Here is a 24,585-nt window from a genome sequence, read left to right as displayed (position 1 = left end):
GTTTTCACAAGTGTGACCTTAAATGTTGAACATATCTTGTATAAAGTGTAACCAAATTGTAGTTTATTAGATTGGCTGCTTTTATTTTTTTACATAAATAAATCGATTTATATAAAAAAAAAACAAAATTTAGTTATAACAAAGTTTTTTAATAACCTTAAAAGTATTTGATTATTAATATTACGTTGTTAACGTATTAAAATATTATAAAGATCTTCAAAATGCTATTACAACCAGTTTTGATCAGCATGAAAAAAGCAAGGGCGAAAAAAGCGTTCAATAGATGGCGCATTTTTGGAATATACTGATAAAGTGTGACCAACTAGAAATAAGGAAAACAGTATATTTGGTATATTATAGACAAATAATGAATCTCTAAACTTTACATGCAGTCACACTGTTTTTTCCCGCTTAACGATCCTCACTCTTATGGCACAAGAAAGACGTTTGTAATTGTGTATGAAAACCGTATTTTACATATACGATTTAATTTTAACAGCTTAAAACTTTGCTAATATACATTAGTAAGTTTTTTGGGTGTTGCTTCTTTTTACTAGAGTTTTGACAGTCGAAATGTTCTGTGCAAAAATAGCTACAAAACAAGATTATAAAGATGTAGGGAGGGTCGGTGCAGAGGGCATAATAAAAAAAATGCCTATTCACACGCTATACATACGCACACATGCAAGTGCTAAAAGCCCCCGGAGAGAACAAGAGAGAATGTTGGAGCGCCAGCGAAGTGATGGCGAGATGGAGAGCAATATAAGAAGAAGCAGTTGTACCAGCAGCAGAAGAAGAAGAGTCTAGGCACGTACCGCAGAACAAAAGCGTCGCAACGCCGCCGTCGGCGCAAGCAAAGCAGCGCCAAGCAAAGCAAGGTAGATAGATTGTGGGCCACAATCATTTTTTTAGTATTTAAAGAACTGTCGGGCAAGCAAGTAAAAGGCGCTGCGAGAGAGCGAGAGCAAAAAAGCGAAACGGAAAAAAGGCAAAAGTTTAAAGTAAATAACGGGCAATACACACAACATGTGTGCTCACTGCTTATACACAAATGTATATACATATACATATGTATGTATATGCGTGTGTGGAGAAGCTTATGAATCGTTCAGTTGTCAAAAATCGCATTAAATTGCATTTGTCATCAGGCTTCGTGTTTGTGTTTAGAGCTTCTTCTCTTGCTCGATATTTTTTGTTGTTCTTTTTTTTGGTTTGCTATGTGTGTATGTTTGCTGCTACGTGCTAAGAAACGCAAAAGCCCCAAACACGATAATCAGTGAAATATGCATGAAGTAATGCAAAAGAGCCATGTGAACATAACTCACGCACATATTTGCAGTATATATGTGTATTTATATGGCCATGTGTCTGTGTGTGTGTACATAATCAAAAAAAAGTGCTGCCAATGTGTATGAGGCAAGACGTTAAAGCTTTGGCGCTGCCGCCTGCCCTAAATTAAATAATATGCGTTCAAATGAACACTTTAATGTGGATATATGTACATATGTATATTTTTTGTATCGTTTTGCGCGCGCTGCGATCGCTGCTCCAATTCCAATTTCAATTCCAGAAGCAGCAGCAGCAGCTCTAAATATGCCACAGTGGGGCACTCTGTCAATTCAACGGGGAATTGTTGTTGCTGCTGTTTTCAATTTATGATTTCATTGTTCTCTGCACATTAGCAGCAATCAAAATGCAATGCAAAGCAAATGTACAATTAACGACGACAAAATAACAAAAAGAAACCACAACAACCGCAACACACAAACCTCTCCTCACCCTATGCTCTGCGTAGATCGACGGCGGATTGTTTTTGTTATGGGCAGCATTGCTGCAGCTTCGCTTGGAACAGCTGTTGCTTATCGATAACACAGCTTAATGCAATTTATACATATCGAGCGATTAATTCAAGATGAGCCTCGTTGACAATTCAACGAAAAATAACCTGTTACGCTATCGATTTGGTATGCACAACGTGCGTGTGTGTGCGCGTTCCAGTGTGTGTGTGTGTGTGTGTGTGTGTGTGTGTGCGGCATATTATTAGTTGCAACAATTTGTTGACCATAAATGGACGCAGCCAGTCAATAAACCCCGCGTCCCACACAAAAATTAAAAACAACACGCCGCCGCCACAATAATATTTGTATTTTGTGTGTTGTTGCTTTGTTTTGTTTATTTCTGTTTTATATTTGAGCATTTTAGAAATCAATCGCTTACTAAGGCCATAAGTGGCGGTCAATCAATACAAAATGAGTTTGCACACATTTCTATATTTGTGCAAATACCAATACATACATACATTATTGATATCAATACAAAATGAATGTGCACACATTCTTCCTATTTCTTTCTAAGCAAATATCGAAATTAATACACACACATTATAGTCAGACATTGCTCCAAAAGCTTGACTGCATTCATATGTACAGCTCAGAACAATATTGTAAGAATATTTGAAACGTATAATTGTTTTTCTCGCAGTGCATGCGATCGGCCGTGTAATGCGAACGATTTTCCGTTGCGTTTTCAAGCATAATTCTCAAGTATTTTCGGTTTAGCAAGGTGCTTGAAAACGCCTTGGCGCCAGTTTGGTGCTTTGCTTTTGCTTTGATGTGGCTATGGCACACCCACACATATACACCCCCCCCCACACACACACCTAGAGAGAGAGAGAGAGAGAGAGAGAGGCCACCCACCTGTCCGCGTAGCAAACGGAACTTGTGTTTTCAATGCCGTTTCTCATGATGCTTTTCCATTTCTCACTTTCACTGTAAATCATTGCCAATTACGTGGTATTTAGCAAAGGGTGCGGAAGTCGACCTATCGCAAAAGTGCCGCATTCACACTCACACTCACACAACACACAAAAACAAAATCACACGCACACTCACATATACATACACTGACCATTTAAGGCTTGTAAACAGTGCGTCATCAGTGTTGTGTCTAACGTAGTCCGTTTTCCGCTTCCCCCTCGTTGCTCCCCCTCGTTGCTTACTAAACACAGCGACAGCGACAGCGACAACACTGAGACTGAATTGTCTCGCAATGACCTCACAGTGTGCGTCATCATTAATGAAACAGCCAAAGCACAAGGCACCGAAAGCACAGACGAATTTGGAAAAGAATTATTAAAGCAGACGCCGCCCCAAATTGAAATTGAAATTGAAATGAATTGAATTGAATTGTATTGAAGAATCTCTTTAAGAGATTCCAGTATTTTGATGACTGCGATAATACGGGGTATTATAAATTAGTAACTCGATTGGTGTTTGCATATATAAAATTTATATATCAGTATTGTTTTTTATGATTGTCACGATCAGATTAATCATTTTTGGAGTGTTCTCTTTTTTGTGTTATGATTTCTTCAAACTAAAATCCAAGCAGTAGGATTCAGTTATACAATTTTAATTTGAAATATTAATCTGCCACTAGTTTTCTTAGCTTAATCAATAATATTCTCCCATAAGGAATGTGAACGGGTAGCAAATGGTCGAGCAATCTCGACTGTTTCGACTTTGTCAGTCATTTGCTATCAGCTTTGGATACAGTGGGAGATACTCTTGGATGTTTCCATGTTCCTACAGGTGGCATTATCTGCGACCTCAATCAGCAGCATGTAGAGATAACACACACATATGTACATATACTTACACACACACAGACATATTCCACTTTTCTGTAGCTCGAAAACTTGTTTGTTGTTTAAGCAACTGCTGGAATTTACATACTTTGGTACTAATATCTATATTTAATTGCTCATTACAGCATTCTCAACGCATTGGAGTAAAGGAGAAACACACACACACACACACACGCCAAAACTGTGACACACACACAGGCACACTTCGCACACACACAGACACACCCACACACACACACACTCAGTCTAGGAGAAGCTGAAGCTGAGACAATAAAATGCCCGTCTTCCACACAAAAAACCATCGAAAGCATTTTAGATCCTGTTGCCCAGCAGGTAAGAGCGAGACAGCATGAGTGCGTGAGAGTGAAAGTGAGAGAAGAGATGAAGCTGGGGAAATGTGGGTAGTTGATAAAGAAATTGTTGATGCCTTAAGTACTAGTGTTATGTCTTTTATAGCTATAACTACTGTGCATATTGGCGCCCAAGAAGGTAAATCTCAAACAACTGTAAACCTAGTCGTCCCCTTCCCCCACCCCCCTTTCCCAGTAGTTAACGTATTATTTAAGTATTTTTATGAGGCAGTTAAGTAGTTGACTGCTGTTGACGCTGTTTATGCGAGGAAGCTTATCACAAAGTTGTAGCGATTACTTCGAAATAATAATAGAATTCTGATGTGTACTAAATTTTAAATAAAAAAAGACATTCACTTTAATATCGAATATAAAACTTGATTTATTATGAATTTAGTACAGTTATTGCTGGTTGTTACCTTCTTTTTTTTTTGAAAGTCCGGTTTATTCCTTCGATTTCCGGTTTATTTCTCTGACATGATAAAGTGTTCATGGCATAAACCAAGTTTTAGTTGTATTTTGTGTATACGTTTTTGGCTCGTTTAGTTTACTCGACTCGTTGATTTGATTTATTTTCGTGCATCATAATAATTTTTGCTACCTGACGAGAGTAAAAATAAACACAATATGACAGGCAGCTTCTCCCAGCTGTGGGTCATGTGTAGTTGCTATATGTATTATATTATGGTTATAGTCTTTACAAGGCGACAAACTATACTATATACTTTATGCTTTATATATAGACGACATTTAGAACCCATTTTCGAATTTATGATCACAAAAACAAAACTTGTTGTTGTTGTTACTTAACAAATGTTGCTGCGGGTCTCTAAAAATAGCTAAGGTGGGAAATAATAATAATCATAATACTATACGATATGTAGAAAGAGCTGAAGAACAAAAAGCAGAGTCAAAGGCAAACAAGATATGATATTGGACTGGCCTGCTGAACCTGAGGACAAGCAAAATTTTAATTTAATAAAACAACAAATGAAAACAAACCAAAAATCAAAAAAGAAAAAAGAACAGAATGAAAAACGATTTGACGAAAACATAGTATTAAAAGCAATTTAGTCGTGACAATGTAATACCCTATAGAAGCATGGGATTAATTTTAAATGGTCTTCTGATCTTCAAGATTATTACATTTGAAGGACAGAATTAATAAGAAATTCAGAACTATTATTACAACTATTTTACTTAATATTTCTAAAACATAATTCAGCATTTTTATTATAAATTTTTTTTAACTTCATTTTTTCGTTTGTACTTTTTTTTGAATGTATTAATTTATAATATTAATTTAAATTTTCTATAATTTATTAAATTATTTCATATATAGTATTTAAATATTTGCAGTTTATCAAAACATGTTTTTAAATTTTGCTATTTGCTTGAGTATTTATTTTTTACTAACATTTTTGAGTATTTTTTTCTTACTAACCTTATCGATTGGTTAATTTATCGAATCTATCGATCATTTTTAAACTGTCAGCAGCACCAAAAGTAAAGCAATGAAGTCACATGTCAGCTGTCAATTTGAAACACATGTTGCGCTTAAATTTAAATACCCCATTGAAAGGGTATCAAGTCTAGAGATTCATGGTCCAAAAATAACTGTATAAAACACACACACACACACACACACACACATAAACGTGAAGAAAAAGGCGAACAAAAATATACAAAATACGAAATACAAAATAAAAAACATTTACGAGTCGAACGAAAGGCATGAAAATGAAATCATTGCGAGAGAGAGAAAAGCGAAAGAGAAGGGGGTGAGAAAGAGAGATAGAGAGGAGGACGGGAAAAAGGTGTAGGTGTAGTCTTTGTAGGAGGTGTAGGAGATGTAGTCTAGGTGCTGATGCGGATGACTGAAGATTATAGTTGAGGGAAAATTGTGCCAAAAAAGCAAACCCAAAGCATTAGTCATCGCCCCCTAATGGGGTGGAGCAAAGAGGGGAGCAAAGAGGGGGAGGTTGCTGCTGTAATATGCACATATGTCATACATATCGGGTGTACACTGTGATTACCATTTGTATCGAGTGTACACTGTGTTTGGCACTTATGTGGCGGCAACACTTTGTGCAGCCACATACAAATCATAATAAACAATAACAAAATCAAGTGAGCGCGTAACATGATCCGCCGCTTGTGCGAATTCGGCTAAGTCAGCATATGCACGCTGACCGCCAGTGCCCTATGCATAAGTGCATAATACACTCTCTCACTCTAAAGAATTTATGTAAGACAAAAGCATGCTTGTCCATTGACATATAAGTATATACATATAAGTAATATATAATGCAGCCGCGCCGCTGCCGGCCGAACCGGCAGCGCAGTGCGCGCTGAACTTATGTACTTAGGGTAAGAGAATATTTTACTTAGAATAAATGAACATTATGAAAACCAAACCAAAACTGCACTGACGTGCATGTGTTAATTCAATTAAACTTAAAAAAGCTAAAGAATTCTTCCACCAACTATTGTCGAATATAACATGGCGACCGTGACGTGGGTCTAGGAAAGACCAGGACTCCAGGATCTCTATCTCAAATAACGAAGACAACATAAGCAAACAACGAAACGCAACCGGCGATGCGCTAACAACAACTGGAACAAAAATTAAAGAAAATCTGAGTGAGTAGAGTGTAGTGAGTGTTATGGGTCGCAGTGGCCGGGTTAAAAAATTTCACCTGAGGCCGACACCGTGGAAGGCAACAGCAAGGCTACAGACCATGCTTGACCTTTATCAGCAATAGCTGAAAAGATAAAAGAAAACCCTACACCACATACTCACTCAGTGAATATCAAAAATATCAAAGTTGTTAACGACAAATCAATAACAAATCTCAACCACCGCCAGCAAAGAAGATACCAGCCCTGATGAAGACATGCCCAAACGACTGCGAGGGACCACTAAGCTCACCGCAATGTGAGTTCACCTGTGCAGCCAGCACCGGTGCCCCTACGAAGAAGTAGAAGAAATAGCAGCCTGTGCCAGCCCAGCACCGGCAACGCCACGCGCATCACGCTGGCCAACAACAATCAAAGAGAAGAAACAACAAGCGAATAGAGGAAGCAACAAGCCTGTGCCAACCCAGCACCGGCAACGCCACGCACGTCAAGCTGGCCGAGGAACCGACAGTGCCACAGAGGGCACAGAAGCTGGCAGCACTACAAAGAGTGCAGGAATCAACTAATGAATATAATATAACATAATATAATTAATTAAGATAAAAACAAATTATATAATCGTGCGAAACACCTTTTTGCTCGATAGTAGTGCAGCCCGTATAGCTGTACGAAAAATTAGGTAGGAAATTGTTAAACATAACTAAATGAGAATTTTCAAATGTAACAATAGCATTCAGAAACAGAATTTTTATTAAAGACAAAATTCTTAAGAAAAAATTAATGTCTATAGAGACAAATAGAATAAGTAAATATTCTGAAGAAGACCCATATAAAAACATAGTTGAATTAAAAGAAATTAATCCAACTAATATGGGGTTAGTAGACGTTAAGACAGTGGATTCCACTGCTAACGTAATAAATAAAGTCGAACCAAATAACATAGATTTGGAATTCGTCAATATAATGTTATTAATAATTGTCATAATAATGTGTGCCAATTGCTTTTACAAACTGTATAAACTTCATAATAAATGCTTAAAGAAAAGATACGCGAGCCAAGCAAACGACTTGGACAGAATTTAAAAAAAAGCAAGGCACATATTATAACTATAAATGAAGTTAAATATAATGAAATATAATTAAGCGAACGAACAAAAATGAAGAAAATCGTAGAATGATTAATGATTATTAATAAAGAAAAATGAATTGAAAAATTGAATTATATATATATATATCTGATCAAGAAAAATAATCTCACTAGAGCAAAACACACAATCTTAATAGGTAGTATTTTGAAATATGAGTCGGAGTTTTAAGAGACTCTCGGCCATATGTACAGACACTCTCGTGTCAATTGATGAAGTAAAATAAAAATACTCCAAAAAAAAAGCTATGAGTAAATTAGCAAAGAGAAGTTTAAAGAAAGTCTTGTTAAGAGACCCAGACTTAATCAAAAGAGTTAATTTCATCGTGTCATATAGTCCCACGTATATATGTAATTTCGAAAGTATATATATAAGGACATATGACCTAGATTTCTCCCCATTTATTGGCCTATCTAATAAAGAAAAGGCTCAATTATTAAAGTTAATACCTGGCATCGAAATTATGACGGTATTTAACGAGAAATCTGAGGAAATTAACTACGAGGTATTCAAATACTAAACCTCGTATAGGAACCACTTACTAGCCCATATTATGGAATGGTCAGAACTTTCTGAACGAATCCATAATATAAAAATCAGATTTGAAAAAGCATACAAATGCTTAACTCAGAATAGACCAACTCACAGAGATACAGTAGATAGACACGCAATAACCCTAATCGACTGCTTTAATGAAGCACGAATATTAATCTATAATCATAAAGACGTATTAACCGATCAACATTGGTCAGAAACGTCAAGGTTATTGACAAGATTAAGAAATAATCTCCAAAGTATAAAGGAGAAACATAATCTTAATCTAACTGTGCCATCTATTCTGAATACCCCAGTAAAATTTGAGGCTAGTACAGAGGAGGATATACAAGTCCAAGAACAAGACTTGGCAAATCTTACCATCCCAGCCATTCTAATGTCAACTGTAGATTCTGATTCTGATACACATTCAAGTGTAATAGAAATCAAAACAGTCACAATGGCACAATCCAATATTGAATTCATTAATACAGCATCAAAGCTTATACCATTTTTCGATGGTAAAGCGGAAAACTTAACAAGTTTTCTTGATGCGTTAAACATTGTCGATGCAATAAAAGGCGAACACGAACAATTAGCTGTGTCAATGATAAAGACCAAGCTAAAAGGTGTTGCCAGAAATTTAGTCGGAAATGAAACAACTATATCAGAAATCATTTCCGGACTACAGAGCAATGTCAAAGGCGAAACTGTAGAAGTATTATCAGCTAAACTGATGAATCTACAGCAACGCAACAAAACTGCTAACCAATACACAGCAGAGGTTGAGCAGATGACAAAAGCTTTAGAAAGTGCGTACATAACGGACGGCCTACCACTTGCGTTAGCCAGAAGTTATTCTACACAGTCTGCAGTTAAGGCAATGACAAAGAATTGCGCAATTGATAAGGTAAAACTTATCATGCAGGCTGGCACCTTCAACACCATGAATGAAGCTGTATCGAAATTTGTAAACAGTTGCACAGAAGCAACTGGACAGCAAAATACAGTCCTTTATTTTAGAAATTCTTCACAGCGTGGTGGAAACCGCGGACGTGGAGGTTTCAGAGGAAACTCGCGTAGTCGTAATTACAATTACAACAACTACAACGGTTCCAATTATAACAATAATGGACGAGGCCAAAATAGAGGAAACTCTAGAGGCCGTGGCAACTCGAATAGAGGCCACAATAACTATACAAACAATGTTAGAGTTGCCCAGAATAATTCGGGAAACTCTCAACCTTCAGATGTTCAGCAATAGGACATACGGTTCATACCATCAATCTTAATTTAAATATATTTGTAGATTTCTACAATGTAAAACTAATAAAAAGCTTGTGTTTTAATAGATACTGGTGCAGACATATCACTGTTAAAAGAAAATTCTGATATCTTTCATGATATCCAAATGAACAAAAAAATCAATATCCAAGGCATAAGCCAAGATATAATACAGTCAAACGGACTGATTTCAATAGAGATACAGACAGGTAAATACATAATTCCACACGATTTTCACTTAGTAAATTTGCACTTCGCAATACCTTGTGATGGAATAATAGGCATTGACTTTATCAAAAAATTCAATTGCCAGTTAGACTTCAAACCAAATGAAGATTGGCTCATAATGAGACCAAATAATTTGAATTTCCCAATTTATGTTCCAATAACATACAGTTCTGGTAATAATTCCATTGTTCTACCAGCAAGATCCCAAGTTGTCCGAAAGATTCATCTGTCATCAGATGAAGAAGCTATATTAATACCCAATCAGGAAATTCAACATGGCATTTATGTTGCGAACACTGTCGCAACAACCAAAAATGCATTTGTCCGATTACTGAATACAACCAGTAATGATCAAATAGTAAATATTCATAGCCTAAAATATGAACCACTTTCGAACTATGACATAGTTCACGAAAATCAAGAAAATAGAGAAAAAACTGTCTTATCTCAATTAGCTAAAAATTTCCCACCACAATTCAAAAGGAATTGACCAATTTATGCACCCAGTTTAGTGACGTATTCGGACTCGAAACCGAATCAATCACTACCAACAATTTCTACAAGCAAAAGTTAAGATTGAAAGATGATGAACCAGTATACATAAAGAATTATAGAAGTCCACATAGTCAGAAAGACGAAATCAATATACAGGTACAAAAATTAATAAATAATAAAATAGTAGAACCGTCTGTATCAGCATATAACAGCCCACTTTTATTAGTTCCGAAGAAATCACTTCCCGGATCTGATACGAAAAATGGCGATTAGTAATTGACTATCGTCAAATTAATAAAAAACTGTTGTCGGATAAATTCCCGCTACCTAGAATTGATGATATTTTGGATCAACTAGGAAGAGCGAAATATTTCTCATGTCTGGACTTAATGTCTGGCTTTCATCAAATTGAACTTGAAAAGGTTCAAGAGATATAACGTCATTTTCAACGAGCAATGGCTCGTATCGTTTCACACGATTACCTTTCGGTTTAAAAATAGCGCCTAATTCATTTCAGAGAATGATGACTATTGCATTCTCTGGATTAGAACCTTCACAAGCATTCCTTTATATGGATGACTTAATAGTTATAGGTTGTTCCGAAAACCATATGCTTAAAAACTTAACTGATGTTTTTGAGAAATGCAGGAATACAACCTTAAGTTACATCCTGAAAAATGCTCATTTTTCATGCATGAAGTCACCTTTCTGGGACATAAATGCACAGATAAAGGAATCTTGCCAGACGACAAAAAATACGACGTCATTAAAAATTACCCAGTCCCTCATGATGCGGACAGCGCTAGAAGATTTGTTGCATTTTGCAATTACTATAGACGCTTTATCAAAAATTTTGCCGACTATGCTCGTCACATAACAAGATTATGTAAAAAGATGTTAAATTCGAATGGTCAACTGATTGCCAGAATGCCTTCGAACATCTCAAATCGGCACTAGTAAATCCGAATTTATTACAATACCCAGACTTCAGCAAAGAATTTTGCATAATAACGGATGCAAGTAAGCAAGCGTGTGGAGCAGTTTTAACTCAAAACAAAAATGGCCTCCAACTTCCAGTAGCTTATGCATCAAAATCGTTTACTAAGGGTGAAAGTAATAAAAGTACAACAGAACAAGAATTGACAGCAATTCATTGGGCAATAACTTATTTCAGACCATATATTTATGGTAGACACTTCACTGTCAAGACTGATCATAGACCTCTAACTTACCTGTTTTCAATGACTAATCCAAGCTCCAAGCTAACGCGCATGCGACTTGAGCTGGAAGAATATAATTTCACTGTGGAATATCTGAAGGAAAGGACAACTTTGTAGCCGATGCGTTATCAAGAATAACCATCCAAGAATTTAAAGACATACAAAATAAAATCCTGAAAGTCACTACCAGGTACCAAAGTAGACAGAATTTCTGCGCAGAAAATGAAAAAGTAGAATTGCCAAGGCAATCTACAGAAAAAGCTTCTCAGCCCAACGTATACAACGTCATAAACAATGACGAAATACGAAAAGTAGTGACCTTGCATATAAAAGATTCGCTATGTTTCTTTAAACATGGTAAGAAAATTATTGCAAGAATAGATATTGGTGACATATATACAAATGGAAATATTGATTTAGGTCAACTATTTCCAAGGCTCGAGAAAGAAGCCGGTATATTACAAATAAGCCAATTAAAAATAGCACCGTGGGAAAATATCTTTGAGAAAATTTCAATAGATAATTTCAAAATAATGGGCAATGAAAAATTGAATACATTAAGAGTAGCGCTACTCAACCCGGTGACTACAATAAATACAAATAAAGAGAAAGAAGCTATACTGTCTACACTACATGACGATCCAATACAAGGAGGTCACACAGGCATTACAAAAACCTTGGCCAAGGTCAAAAGACATTATTACTGGAAAGGTATGACTCGTGATATAACACAGCACATCCAGAAATGTCAAAAATGCCAAAAATCAAAAACAGTTAAACATAATAAGACCCCGCTAACAATTACTGAAACACCAGTACAAGCTTTTGACAGAGTTATAGTGGATACAATTGGTCCATTACCAAAGTCAGAGCATGGAAATGAATATGCAGTCACGCTTATATGTGACTTGACTAAATACTTAGTAGCTATACCAGTTGCAAACAAAAGTGCAACAACAATAGCAAAAGCAATATTTGAATCTTTTATTCTCAAGTACGGTCCAATGAAGACGTTCATTTCGGACATGGGAACGGAATATAAGAATTCAATTATAAATGACTTGTGCAAATACTTAAAGATTAATAACATAACATCTACTGCACACCACCACCAGACCGTTGGAACAGTCGAAAGAAGTCACAGAACTTTCAATGAATATATACGATCTTATATATCAGCTGATAAAACTGATTGGGACGTATGGATTCAATATTTCGTATACTGTTTCAACACGACCCCCTCTATGGCACATAACTATTGTCCATATGAGTTAGTTTTTGGAAAATTGCACAATTTACCAAATGATTTTAGTACTATAAATAGAATAGATCCTTTATATAACATAGATGATTACGCTAAAGAAGTTAAGTTTAGGTTAGAATCAGCCTATAAAAGAGCGAGAATAATGCTCGACAAATACAAAACTAAGAATAAAGAAATTTATGACAAAAAGGCTGTAGATTTCGAACTACAAATAGGAGATAAAGTTATATTAAAAAACGAAACTGGCCATAAATTGGACCCAGTATATTTAGGACCCTATACAGTAGTTAAAATAGAAGACAGAGATAACGTAGTAATTAAAGGCGAGAAAAATAAAACCCAAAAGGTCCATAAGGATAGGTTAAAAATTTTCAATTAAAAAAAATTTAAAAAAAAAAGAACTTGGCCTGATCAACCAAAACACAAAAAAAATATATATATAATTACTTTATTATTTACATTAAAAATATATAATCGCGTTTTAAACTAAAAAATCAAATTTTATATTTCAATTTCAATTAAAAAAAAAACGATAAAGTAAAATCCTTTTAAAATTTCAATTTTAAATTTGTAAACATTTTAAAACAATAAATTAAAATAACTTCATTATATTACGTTATTTTCAAAAGGAGGGAGATGTAATATGCACATATGTCATACATATCGGGTGTACACTGTGATTACCATTTGTATCGAGTGTACACTGTGTTTGGCACTTATGTGGCGGCAACACTTTGTGCAGCCACATACAAATCATAATAAACAATAACAAAATCAAGTGAGCGCGTAACATGATCCGCCGCTTGTGCGAATTCGGCTAAGTCAGCATATGCACGCTGACCGCCAGTGCCCTATGCATAAGTGCATAATACACTCTCTCACTCTAAAGAATTTATGTAAGACAAAAGCATGCTTGTCCATTGACATATAAGTATATACATATAAGTAATATATAATGCAGCCGCGCCGCTGCCGGCCGAACCGGCAGCGCAGTGCGCGCTGAACTTATGTACTTAGGGTAAGAGAATATTTTACTTAGAATAAATGAACATTATGAAAACCAAACCAAAACTGCACTGACGTGCATGTGTTAATTCAATTAAACTTAAAAAAGCTAAAGAATTCTTCCACCAACTATTGTCGAATATGGTGGCTAGGTGGCTAGATGGCTTGAATGGCAGGCAAAAACAAAAACGAATTAAAAATGATCATTCAGCACATCAATCAACACATTGATACACAGACACACACACACACAGACACACACACTCTGCGATCTGAAATAATGAGATGGGTTGGTTAAAATTAGATACGCTGGCAAATTGGTCAGTCGGCAAATGTCCCAAGAGATTCGCGCTCTGCTCTGATGGAGCAAGAAACAAACAGCCATGGAAAATGCAAAAGGGAAACTTTGGAGGATGGGGCGGGGGCACATCAAATTAATTACATAATTAATTCATCAAGAGAATGGCCAAAAAATATATCGAAATGCCACATAAATTGTGTTGAATGTGCTCTTCTCCCATTTGGGGAGCCAAAACAATATTCTTGCGGGCAACAAAAAAACTTGTGAATCAATGAGGTTAATGTAGAGAAATTTTAATTATTTTAATTGATTTATCTTTAGCTTTCACGAATTTAAGATATTCTACAGCTTCCTCATTCTTCACTACTCTTGAAGCTTCCGTTACTCAAGTCGCTTATCAATGAGACCTGCTGTAAGCTTGTGGAAAGTCAGGGAGAGAGATAGACAACGATCCGATTTTGCGGGGGCACAAAGCATTGAACTGTTCATGCCTAAAAATAACAGCAAGTCAAGCTACGCTACAGTTTGCCGCCAGTTGTAGAGCAGGTGTTGATCTCAACAAGTCCAAGTCCAAGATAAACAGAAAAAAAAAAACTAGCAGGTCTAAAAGTCGATGCCAAGTGTTGATGCCCACGCGATGTCATTCGCAATGCTATCGACGATCTGTCTGTTTGTCCGACTGCCGGTTTAACTGTATCTCCTCCTCTCCATCGCCAACTTTGTGGCGTCTCTTTTATGGCTGTGTCGATAACGAACGAGCGTCTAACGCTTGCCACTTTTGGCTCTGCCCCAATGACACTTGCTGCACTGTGAAAAGAGCTCAGTTTAACTACAACTTAATCAAATGTGAACTAAATAGTTAGTTGCAAATCACTATTTAAAATTGAGAATGTTTTAAGTTAAGTCATTTACATGCTTAACTTTAATCTAAAGCGAACTCTTCGGATCGTACATTCCCTGGACCTTTTATTAAAATTAGTTTGAAAAGCTAAACATTCGTTTAAAAACTCTACATTATTGAATAAATAGTTAATCCTAAATTTTATTTATATTCAACTGTCCTGAACTCGTTCATTCATTTTATTTGTACTGTCTTTGAACAAGATTTCTAATAATATAAAATATAAGGTTGGCAAAAAAGTCTTGCGGTATTGGATCTCCGAGTTTTTTGCCAATAGGGAAGCGAGCTTCTATAATAGGGGCATTATGAAGTTGTCATCGCGTTGGGAACTCGTCATCGAACAAAACGGTGCATATTTGACTTAAATCGCATTATTATAACCAATTTTATGAACTATTGAAAATTCAATAAAAATACCGCAAGACTTTATTGCCAACCTTATATATCTACATTAGATTTTATTAGACCCTGTAGTTCGTTGAAACAAATGCTAAAAGATTTTGCTTTTTTTTGCGGGAAGGAAAATCAAAACCAACTTTATTATCAACACAATAAAGTTATATTGATTAGGTTCTATTAGACCCTATTAGACCCTTCACATTTGTATCCATAGTATTATTAATCTCTGTCTAGAGAATATTTTTGAGCTTAGATTAGTTAGCTAATGGGTAACTATCACTTTGGAACGTTATTAAATCGATTCTTATGTATTCAATTAGGTATCTCGCTTGGTCATCTTACACGAGGAGGCCGAGGATGGCAACGCCATGCCCGATCTCAGCCGGCCCGTTCAAGTGGTCTCGGCGGCGGTGGCGAACCTGGTGAAGGTGGGCAGGGAGACGATCAACAGTTCGGATGACAAGATACTGAGGCAGGACATGCCGTCGGCATTGCATCGCGTGGAGACTGCCTCGCAGTTGCTCGAGGAGGCTTCGGATATGTTGCGTGCCGATCCCTATTCGGGACCAGCGCGCAAGAAGCTAATTGAGGGAAGCCGCGGCATACTGCAGGGCACCTCCTCGCTGCTGCTCTGCTTCGACGAGAGCGAGGTGCGCAAGATCATCCAGGAGTGCAAGCGTGTCCTCGACTATCTCGCCGTTGCCGAAGTCATTGGCACCATGGAGCAGCTGGTGCAATTCCTCAAGGATCTCTCGCCCTGCCTGAGCAAAGTGTCCCGCGAGGTTGGCGCCCGTGAGAAGGAGCTGACGCATCAGGTGCACAGCGAGATACTGGTGCGTTGCCTCGAACAGGTCAAGACCCTGGCACCCATCCTCATCTGCAGCATGAAGGTCTACATACACATTGTCGAGCAACAGGGCAAGGGAGCCGAGGAGGCGGCCGAGAATCGCAATTACCTCGCCGCTCGTATGAGCGACGAGCTGCAGGAGATCATTCGGGTGCTGCAGTTGACCACCTACGACGAGGACACCAGCGAACTGGACAATCTCACCGTGCTGAAGAAGCTCAGCAATGCGATTAGCAACAAAATGGAATTGGCCAGCGAATGGCTATCGAATCCGTATGCGCTGCGCGGCGGCGTCGGCGAGAAGGCGCTGCGTCAGGTCATCGACAATGCCAACGAGATCTCGGAGCGTTGCCTGCCCCAGGACTCGTATCCCATACGCAAGCTCGCGGACGAGATAAGCGCCATGGCCAACAATCTGTGCGAACTCCGCCAAGACGGCAAAGGCAACTCGCCCCAAGCTCTCGCCCTGGCCACTGGCATCCGAGGACGTCTCGGGGAGCTGCAAGGCCTGGTGCGCCAAGCTGTCTCCGGTGTGGACAAGGCGGGGGTGCAGCAGACGGCGCACACCATTCAGGGACGATTGGAGCAGGCGGTCAAGTGGCTGCAGCATCCGGAGCTCAACGATGGCGGGCTGGGCGAGCGTGCCATCAATCTGATTGTCGAGGAGGGTCGCAAGGTGGCCGAGGGTTGTCCGGGCCATCAGAAGGCCGAGATCATGCAGCTGTGCGATGAAGTGGAGCGTCTCAAGCGTCAGGCGGCGGGCAGTGGTCCCGCTGCCAAGCAGGCGGCCAAGCAATTGACCCAAAAGCTCTACGAACTGAAGGCGGCCATACAGAACGCTCTGGTGAATCGCATCGTGCAGGACTTTATGGACGTTAGCACACCGCTCAAGCAGTTCACCGAGGCTGTGATGCTGCCCGAGGGAACGCCGGGACGCGAGCAGAACTTTAATCAGAAATCGAATAATCTGCAAGCGTTCAGCGATCGGGCATCGAAGACATCGCGCATGGTAGCTGCCGGTGGCGCCTGTGGCAACAAGAAGATTGCCGAAATCCTGCTCTCATCGGCGGCCCAGGTGGATTCGCTGACGCCACAACTGATCAATGCGGGACGCATCCGCATGAATTATCCCGCCAGCAAGGCGGCCGACGAGCATCTGCAGAACCTGAAACAACAGTATGCCGACACGGTGTTGCGCATGCGTACGCTCTGCGATCAGGCCACCGATCCGGCTGACTTTATCAAGACCTCCGAGGAGCATATGCAGGTGTATGCCAAGCTCTGCGAGGATGCCATCCACGGGCGGCAGCCACAGAAGATGGTGGACAACACCTCGAATATTGCGCGTTTGATCAATCGGGTGTTGCTCGTCGCCAAGCAGGAGGCGGACAATTCGGAGGATCCAGTGTTCACCGAACGTCTTAATGCCGCCGCCAATAACCTGGAGAGATCGTTGCCCGCCATGGTTGGCGATGCCAAATTGGTGGCCACCAACATTGCCGATCCGGCAGCAGCGGCGGCCTGGAAGAAGTCATTCCAGCGTCTGCTGGGCGATGTGCGCGAAGTGCGCGATGCCATTGCGCCGCCACAGCCGCCACCATTGCCCACCTCGCTGCCACCGCCGATCCCTGAGCTCAGCGCTCTCCATCTGTCCAATCAGAATGGTAAGTTTTGGGCATTTCTCTCAATTCCAAGTTGTCCCTAATGTGATTCCTTGGTTTGCTTTAGCTGAACGTGCGCCACCACGTCCACCACTGCCACGCGAGGGTCTTGCCCCGGTGCGTCCTCCGCCACCGGAGACGGACGACGAGGACGAGGGCGTGTTCCGCACTATGCCGCATGCCAACCAGCCGATTCTGGTAAGTAACTTAACTTGAAATTGCTTCCCTTTGGGACTCTTTGTACTATATGCTATATGCGGTTGTCTTGCAGATAGCGGCGCGTGGACTGCATCAGGAGGTGCGTCAGTGGTCGTCCAAGGACAACGAGATCATTGCGGCGGCCAAGCGCATGGCCATCCTCATGGCCCGGCTCAGTGAGCTGGTGCTCTCGGAGTCGCGGGGCAGCAAACGCGAGCTGATTGCGACGGCCAAGAAGATCGCCGAGGCATCGGAGGATGTGACGCGGCTGGCCAAGGAGCTGGCACGTCAGTGCACGGATCGACGCATCCGCACGAATCTGTTGCAGGTGTGCGAACGCATTCCCACCATTGGCACACAGCTCAAGATTCTGTCGACGGTGAAGGCAACGATGCTGGGCGCCCAGGGATCCGATGAGGATCGCGAGGCCACCGAGATGTTGGTGGGCAATGCCCAGAATCTGATGCAGAGCGTAAGCACCGAGCATAGCTTTTCCCTAGCTAACAATCTCTAATCTCTCTACAATTTCCCACTTTTTGTTGTTTATAGGTGAAGGAGACGGTGCGCGCTGCGGAGGGAGCTAGCATCAAGATTCGCTCGGATCAGACCAGCAATCGACTGCAATGGGTGCGTCGCCAGCCCTGGTATCAGTACTAGAATCCAGCACCAGGGATCTTTTCTAGCCAGCTGCCAAAGCTAAAGCCTCTTTCCCCCCCACTTTCCCTCTCCCACTCGTTCGTTCGTTCGTGCCTTTCGTGTAACATAAACTAATCTTAAACTCGAAGAAAAACGTGAATTTCAAAACTATTTTTAATCGCTTGCGAAACAACAAAATGCTCCCGGAGCTGTTGCATCAATGTTTTTCCCGCTGTGCTGTGCACTCTGAATATATGTTGAGTACTTGAAAATACTTACGCCACAGTGTCTTGTGTGCATAACACTTTGAATAACTTTTGCAGACTCTGAACTCCCTTTTCGTTATTATTCATATGTACTAAATATGTCTTCTTTTTTTTTGTAATTCTATATTTATATTTATAAAGTTAATGTTTAAGCGTGCAATAAATAAATGTACATACAGAAACACACACACACACACACACACATACACAGAAACACACACTCGCAGAGGAAGGTGCAATGTATATAGAGAATACAAAATGTAGAGAAAGCAATTGAGAAACTTGAGAACTTGAGAAGCGAGCAAAGCACTCGAGGGAAGCACCTCGCGATAAGCCGACAACTATGACAACTTGACTAGCTGCCCCCAAAAGCGGCTAGCTGAATATGAGAAACACAAACACCACCAAGAGAAGCAGAAGCCTAAGAAGAAGAAGCATTTACAAAGCTAAAATTGAACACCTACCTTACGTCCTGCATCCCCCTGAAAACAACAAACAAACTTTGTTGGAAAAGTAATACACAACTTTTTTGTTCATTCAACTTTCGACTAACTACTGAAAACAAGTTCGAATAACATCTACAACTATATTATATTTTTGAATAATGAGTGCCTTATTCACATTGTACTTGCATAGTTTATAACTAGAAGTAGTTGCCCCCGCCTCCGCTCCCGCCGCGTCGCTCCTCCCCCACTTAACAAACTAAGCCTAAAATGATCAACGCGTTGTGTGTCATGTTCAAGAAAAAAAAGAAAAACTAAAATAATTGAAATAAAAAACTATATCAAGTGTTAACTATTGTATTGCATACATACATATTATATACGAGATGCGAGTATATGTTAATATACTTAATATATATAGTAAATCATACGATTTGATTTTAAAAGGAATACAAACTAAACTAATAATTTAATGTAAGATGTGTTCAAGATGATTAAAATGACGCAAGTCGACTGCGAACTAGAAAGCCTTTTAAATTGCCAATAAAATTTAATTATCTTATGATAGAAGTATTTTTTTTTTTTGTTATGTTGTTACCCAATTAAGTTTGTACACTTGGCGTATACGCAACATAGGAGAGAAGCTTAAGATGTGATGACTGAACACACTTTATTTTGAATTTATTTCATGTGCTTTAATTCAGTAGTATTGCTTAAAGTTATTTAAAGCAATTTAGAAAATAATATAGTAAAGAAGTTAGTGCAGTGAACATGTAGAATGAAAGTGTAAAAAAAGTGTAGCATACTTTCGAGATGCAATAGAAATATTCGCAGGTGTATGAGAAAAAGTGTAGCATACTTACAGGCTGAAACTTGAAAAGTGTGCGCAGCTAAGCCAGAAAAAGTGTAGCATTCTTGCTGGCTGCAACTTAATAAGTAAACGCAACTGAGAGCAGCAGCTGAAAAAGCTAACGATGGCAAACGATGGTCATCCAATTGCTCGCTCCATGGCCCTCGCGCTTCGTGGCTGGACAAGTGCTGGGAAATTGGAGAGGCGAGCGCATGACGTCTGCTGCCGAGTGCTGCGAACTACGCGAAACTTGTAACTAATAATAGACTACATACATATGTAGGCTCGTTGACTGCATGCGACGGCAGCTGTTGCGGCTTGTGGTTTGCTCTGTTGCCATTGCCGTTGCTGCCCCGCCCACAGCCCACAGCCCACAGGCTGCCCGCAGCCTCCATGGCAGCGCGTTGCTCGAGCGGCGAGCAATCGCTAATTAGTTAGCCGAGCAGCGTCAATCGGGCGCAACAGTTTCCGCCAAACACACACATATTGGGAAGCTGAGAGACGATTGCTTAATCGGTAATGTCGCAATTGCAAGTGCTGACGGAGGATGTGCCGCAAATGGAAATCAGCGCCTCTACACAGGAGTTGGCCACCCTAATCGACGATCATCTGGGCCCGCTGCGTCCCACCTCGCCCGCCTGGCAAGTCGCAGACTCTCCGATCTCGGGGCGTGGCATCTTCGCAGTGCGTCGCATCGCCAAGGGCGAGCAACTGTTCCGGGAGCACACACTGCTCGTGGGTCCGACAGCGCATCGGGGTCGCAATCTGCGCACTTGCATCAATTGCTATCATCTGCCCGCTGGCGATACGGATGCCGAGGCGCTGTGCTCCTCCGGTTGTGGCCTGCCCGTGTGTGGCGAGTGCGTCGAGTCGCCGCGACATGCGCTCGAGTGTCAGCTGTTTCGCAAGTGGCAGCCAAAGGATGTGCAACACATTGATCCGCGTGCCCTGCGCATACTGAGCGTGGTGCGTTGCTTTTTCCTCAACGAGTCGCAGCGCAAGCTTCTCTACGCCATGCAGGCGAACGCCGATCGTTACTACATGCGTGAGGTGCAACGTGCCGCCGAGTGTTTCGAGCACTTTCCTCACGATCCCGAGATGCTGGAGTACTTCTATCGCACCGTCTGTGCCTTCAACACGAATGCCTTCGAGAGCCGCTGCCAGGTGGATGGTCAGGAGATTGTGGCGCGCGCCTTGTTCCCGTTGGCTGGCATGCTCAATCATCAGTGCACCCCGAATGCGGCACATCACTTTGAGGATGGCGAGACGATCGTTGTGTGCGCCACCGAGAACATTGCCGCGGGCAGCGAGATCACCATGTCCTACACGAAGCTGTTGTGGTCGACGCTGGCGCGGAAAATGTTTCTCGGCATGACGAAGCACTTCATGTGCCAGTGTCCCCGATGCCAGGATCCGACGGTGAGTCAGTCCATCTCTCTCGATCTCGATCTGTATCTGTATCTCTCTATTTCGGTGTGTTGCAATCTCACCAAAATAGACACACACTCGCCCCATCTATCTGTCTATATTTGCATCTGGGCCACAAGATACTGATGCTCGCACTCTGCTCATCAATGAATCGAAGCTGATCGTTTCAACACGCGGCCAATTACTTAACAGCAGGTTATTCACCTGACTGTCTGTCTCTCTCTCTGTCTGTCTGTCCATTTATATATTTATGAGTGGCCAACTAATGAATGAAAATACGCATTTGAAATTGTTTGAGCTGCAGGCGCAGCCAACTTAATAAGTCGCGTTTCAAGGCGCAGCCAACTTAATAAGTCGCGTTTCCAGGCGCAGCCAACTTAACTACTATGAGTACTATGGTAAGACTACGAACATATTAAGCATTTTTTGAATGCGATTCATTGAATGAAACGTTTTGTCGAATGTGATTTGAGCAACCGAATGCATATTGATGTGGTTATTGTGTTTTCAAATGAATTTGTCGAATGATTAAGCTACCTCTTAAGTGCTCGATTTCGGCGAGTGAATACAAGTCCACAGAACAACTATATTCACTTGCAATTGTTTTTTTTTAATTGTTTCTCGAGTTATTCATAAAAGCATACAGACATGTTCTTGAATACGATTTTCCTATTTTCTATTTGTTTTTTTTTCTTGCCCCCGATTTGAAATACCTTTCTTATTTTTTATCGGCTACTCCGTTGGGTAATTACGAATATAATTCAGCTCAAATATTCATATTGCACTCGTGAGCTATTCACACACTCAATTGGCATTGTGGGTCGCCACAAAGAATGCAAATCGCAAGTTACAACGCGGAATGCTCGACTATGCGATACCTCCACTAAACTTAATTAGTATTAAGATATTATATATATAGGTAATCAGTAATATTTCATATACTACATAGAGATATTTGTTTAAAAAACAACATTCTATCTTTAACATAAATCATAATCCCCTTTGGCGACAGAGCAAAATAAATCCGCAAAGCTGAGTGAATGACTGAATGTCTGAATGAATGGATGAATATGCGAATGAGTGAGTGAATGAGTGCTCTGAATGACAACTTGTTGCATGGCTAAATGGCATGGCTTTCATCTCATTCGCTCGCTCGCTCGCCTCTCACGGGTCTACGTTTGCTTTCAATGAATGCGCCTAATCCAACCGCCTTCCTCCGTTCCGTTCTTGTCTTCTCGCTTGTCCGCTTCGCCGCCTGTCTTCCTGCCTGTCCCATCCCCCTCCGCCACCTCCCCGCCACCTGCTCAGCCATCTGTTCATTCTCTGTCTCTTTGACAGCGCTTCGCTGTCATAATGCATATTCCTATGGGCCTGGGCAAATTGCCAGTTAGAGCTAATGGAGGCCCAAACTAGTTCAAGTACAAATACACACGCACACACACACACACACACACACGCACGCACGCACACATATGGCCGAAAACATGCACGCACATTTGGGACGCCAGGGGGGCGCTGTAAGCAGTTTTGGGTTAGGCTAAAACAAACGCGAAACTCATTTGACGTCCGATTCTCAGTTCGTTTCATTTTCGTCTTTCTTTCAGTTTTTCTTGTTGTTTTTTTTCTCTTTGCTATTTTCATGTTTTCTTCTATTGCCGTTTTAAATAGAAATAAATGTTGTGCAAAATCTTCAGGGCGCTCAGAGAAACATTTCTTGTGCGTTTTCATCTTTGCTTTTCATTGCTTTGGGGCATTTGGAAAATTGCTTAAAAGCGTTTTTCAATTGATTTTGAGTTGCGTTAAAGAGGGCAACTAGGCAGTTATTAAGGGGTGAGGTTTGGGGTAAGTTAATGTGGTGAAGTCATAAAAGAAATCCTCATCTGATTTACGGTTGGGGCCTTCTGTATACTAAATATAACGATAGAGGGTATAACAGTATAGGAAGTGTAGCAATATTTTAGGGGTTATTAAGTATTTTGATAGATATTTTTGTAGGACTGCTGCTGAGTTTAGATTATAAACATTTTACAAAGGTTTGATGATTCAATAAAACTTTTAATCAAATTATTATTTGAATGAAATTTGTATATTTTTGTATAAATAAAGAATTGGTAAATAATTTTTGATATATATTTGAAAAATTGTATGTGAAACTAAAATAACTAAAATAACTATAATTAAACAAAATTGCCTACAAATTTAAACAATTAATTTGAATATTTTGATAGAATGTCAAGATCAGAAAGTAATTTATGTAGTACTCGAAATTGATGCTTAGAAGTGAAGCTCTAACAAACTTTTTTTTCTGAGCGATAAAGATAGATAAATTTAATATTCGTAAACCATTTCTTTTTAAATATATAATTATTATTTTGAATTAAGATTTACTTCGCTACACATTTTGCTCTAAGTATGCGTATACGTAATGTTTGTTTACAGGATATTTGCCTGCTGGGCAAAGTCTCAATTTCTTGTCACGTTGCGTATACGCAATGCGTGCCGTGGCGTGCGTTGTGTGTTGTGTTTGGCGTGGCATGCGTGTTCAATGGCAACATTGGTGACAACGTGCGCCAGTCACCTGTGCGACCTGGTCACGTGTCACAGTCGACACAGTCGACACAGGCGGCGCCTTCAGCAGCTGCTGTTGTGATGATGGCATTTTTGGCATTGGCATTGTCAGTTGGCCATCGTCGCCGTCGTCGTCGTCGTCGTCACGCAATCGGCTTTGTCGCTTCATGCTCCCAATTTATGAAGCGTCAACACGCAGTCGTCACCTGGAGCAGTTCTCTTCCCCCATCCCCATATTCCCCCTCTCGCTCTCGCTCTCTCTCTATCACTTTCTCT

General features: G+C 40.3%; 1 protein-coding gene and 1 pseudogene across 2 annotated transcripts; one reads left to right on the top strand and one right to left on the bottom strand.

Moving 5' to 3' along the window:
• Positions 1-628: 628 nt before the first annotated feature.
• Positions 629-19,777, top strand: LOC133848187 (vinculin). 2 transcript variants are annotated; one of them, XM_062283640.1, is made up of 6 exons: positions 629-878; positions 3,772-3,979; positions 15,733-17,923; positions 17,988-18,118; positions 18,192-18,590; positions 18,668-19,777. In XM_062283640.1, the coding sequence occupies exons 3-6, from the start codon at positions 15,781-15,783 to the stop codon at positions 18,773-18,775; spliced, it is 2,781 nt and encodes a 926-aa protein (XP_062139624.1). In that variant the 5' UTR covers positions 629-878; positions 3,772-3,979; positions 15,733-15,780; the 3' UTR covers positions 18,776-19,777. The 2 variants fall into 2 exon arrangements, with proteins under 2 accessions (XP_062139624.1, XP_062139623.1); XM_062283639.1 differs by lacking the exon at positions 629-878 and adding an exon at positions 888-1,001.
• A 389-nt stretch (positions 19,778-20,166) lies between these two features.
• LOC133847739 (uncharacterized) lies at positions 20,167-24,478 on the bottom strand (annotated as a pseudogene).
• Between the last annotated feature and the right edge of the window lie 107 nt (positions 24,479-24,585).

The sequence above is a fragment of the Drosophila sulfurigaster genome, chromosome X (genome assembly GCF_023558435.1).
Source record: "Drosophila sulfurigaster albostrigata strain 15112-1811.04 chromosome X, ASM2355843v2, whole genome shotgun sequence".
Taxonomy (NCBI): domain Eukaryota; kingdom Metazoa; phylum Arthropoda; class Insecta; order Diptera; family Drosophilidae; genus Drosophila; species Drosophila sulfurigaster.
Note: the sequence above shows the minus strand (reverse complement) of the source record. Positions and strands in the feature narration are given on the sequence as shown.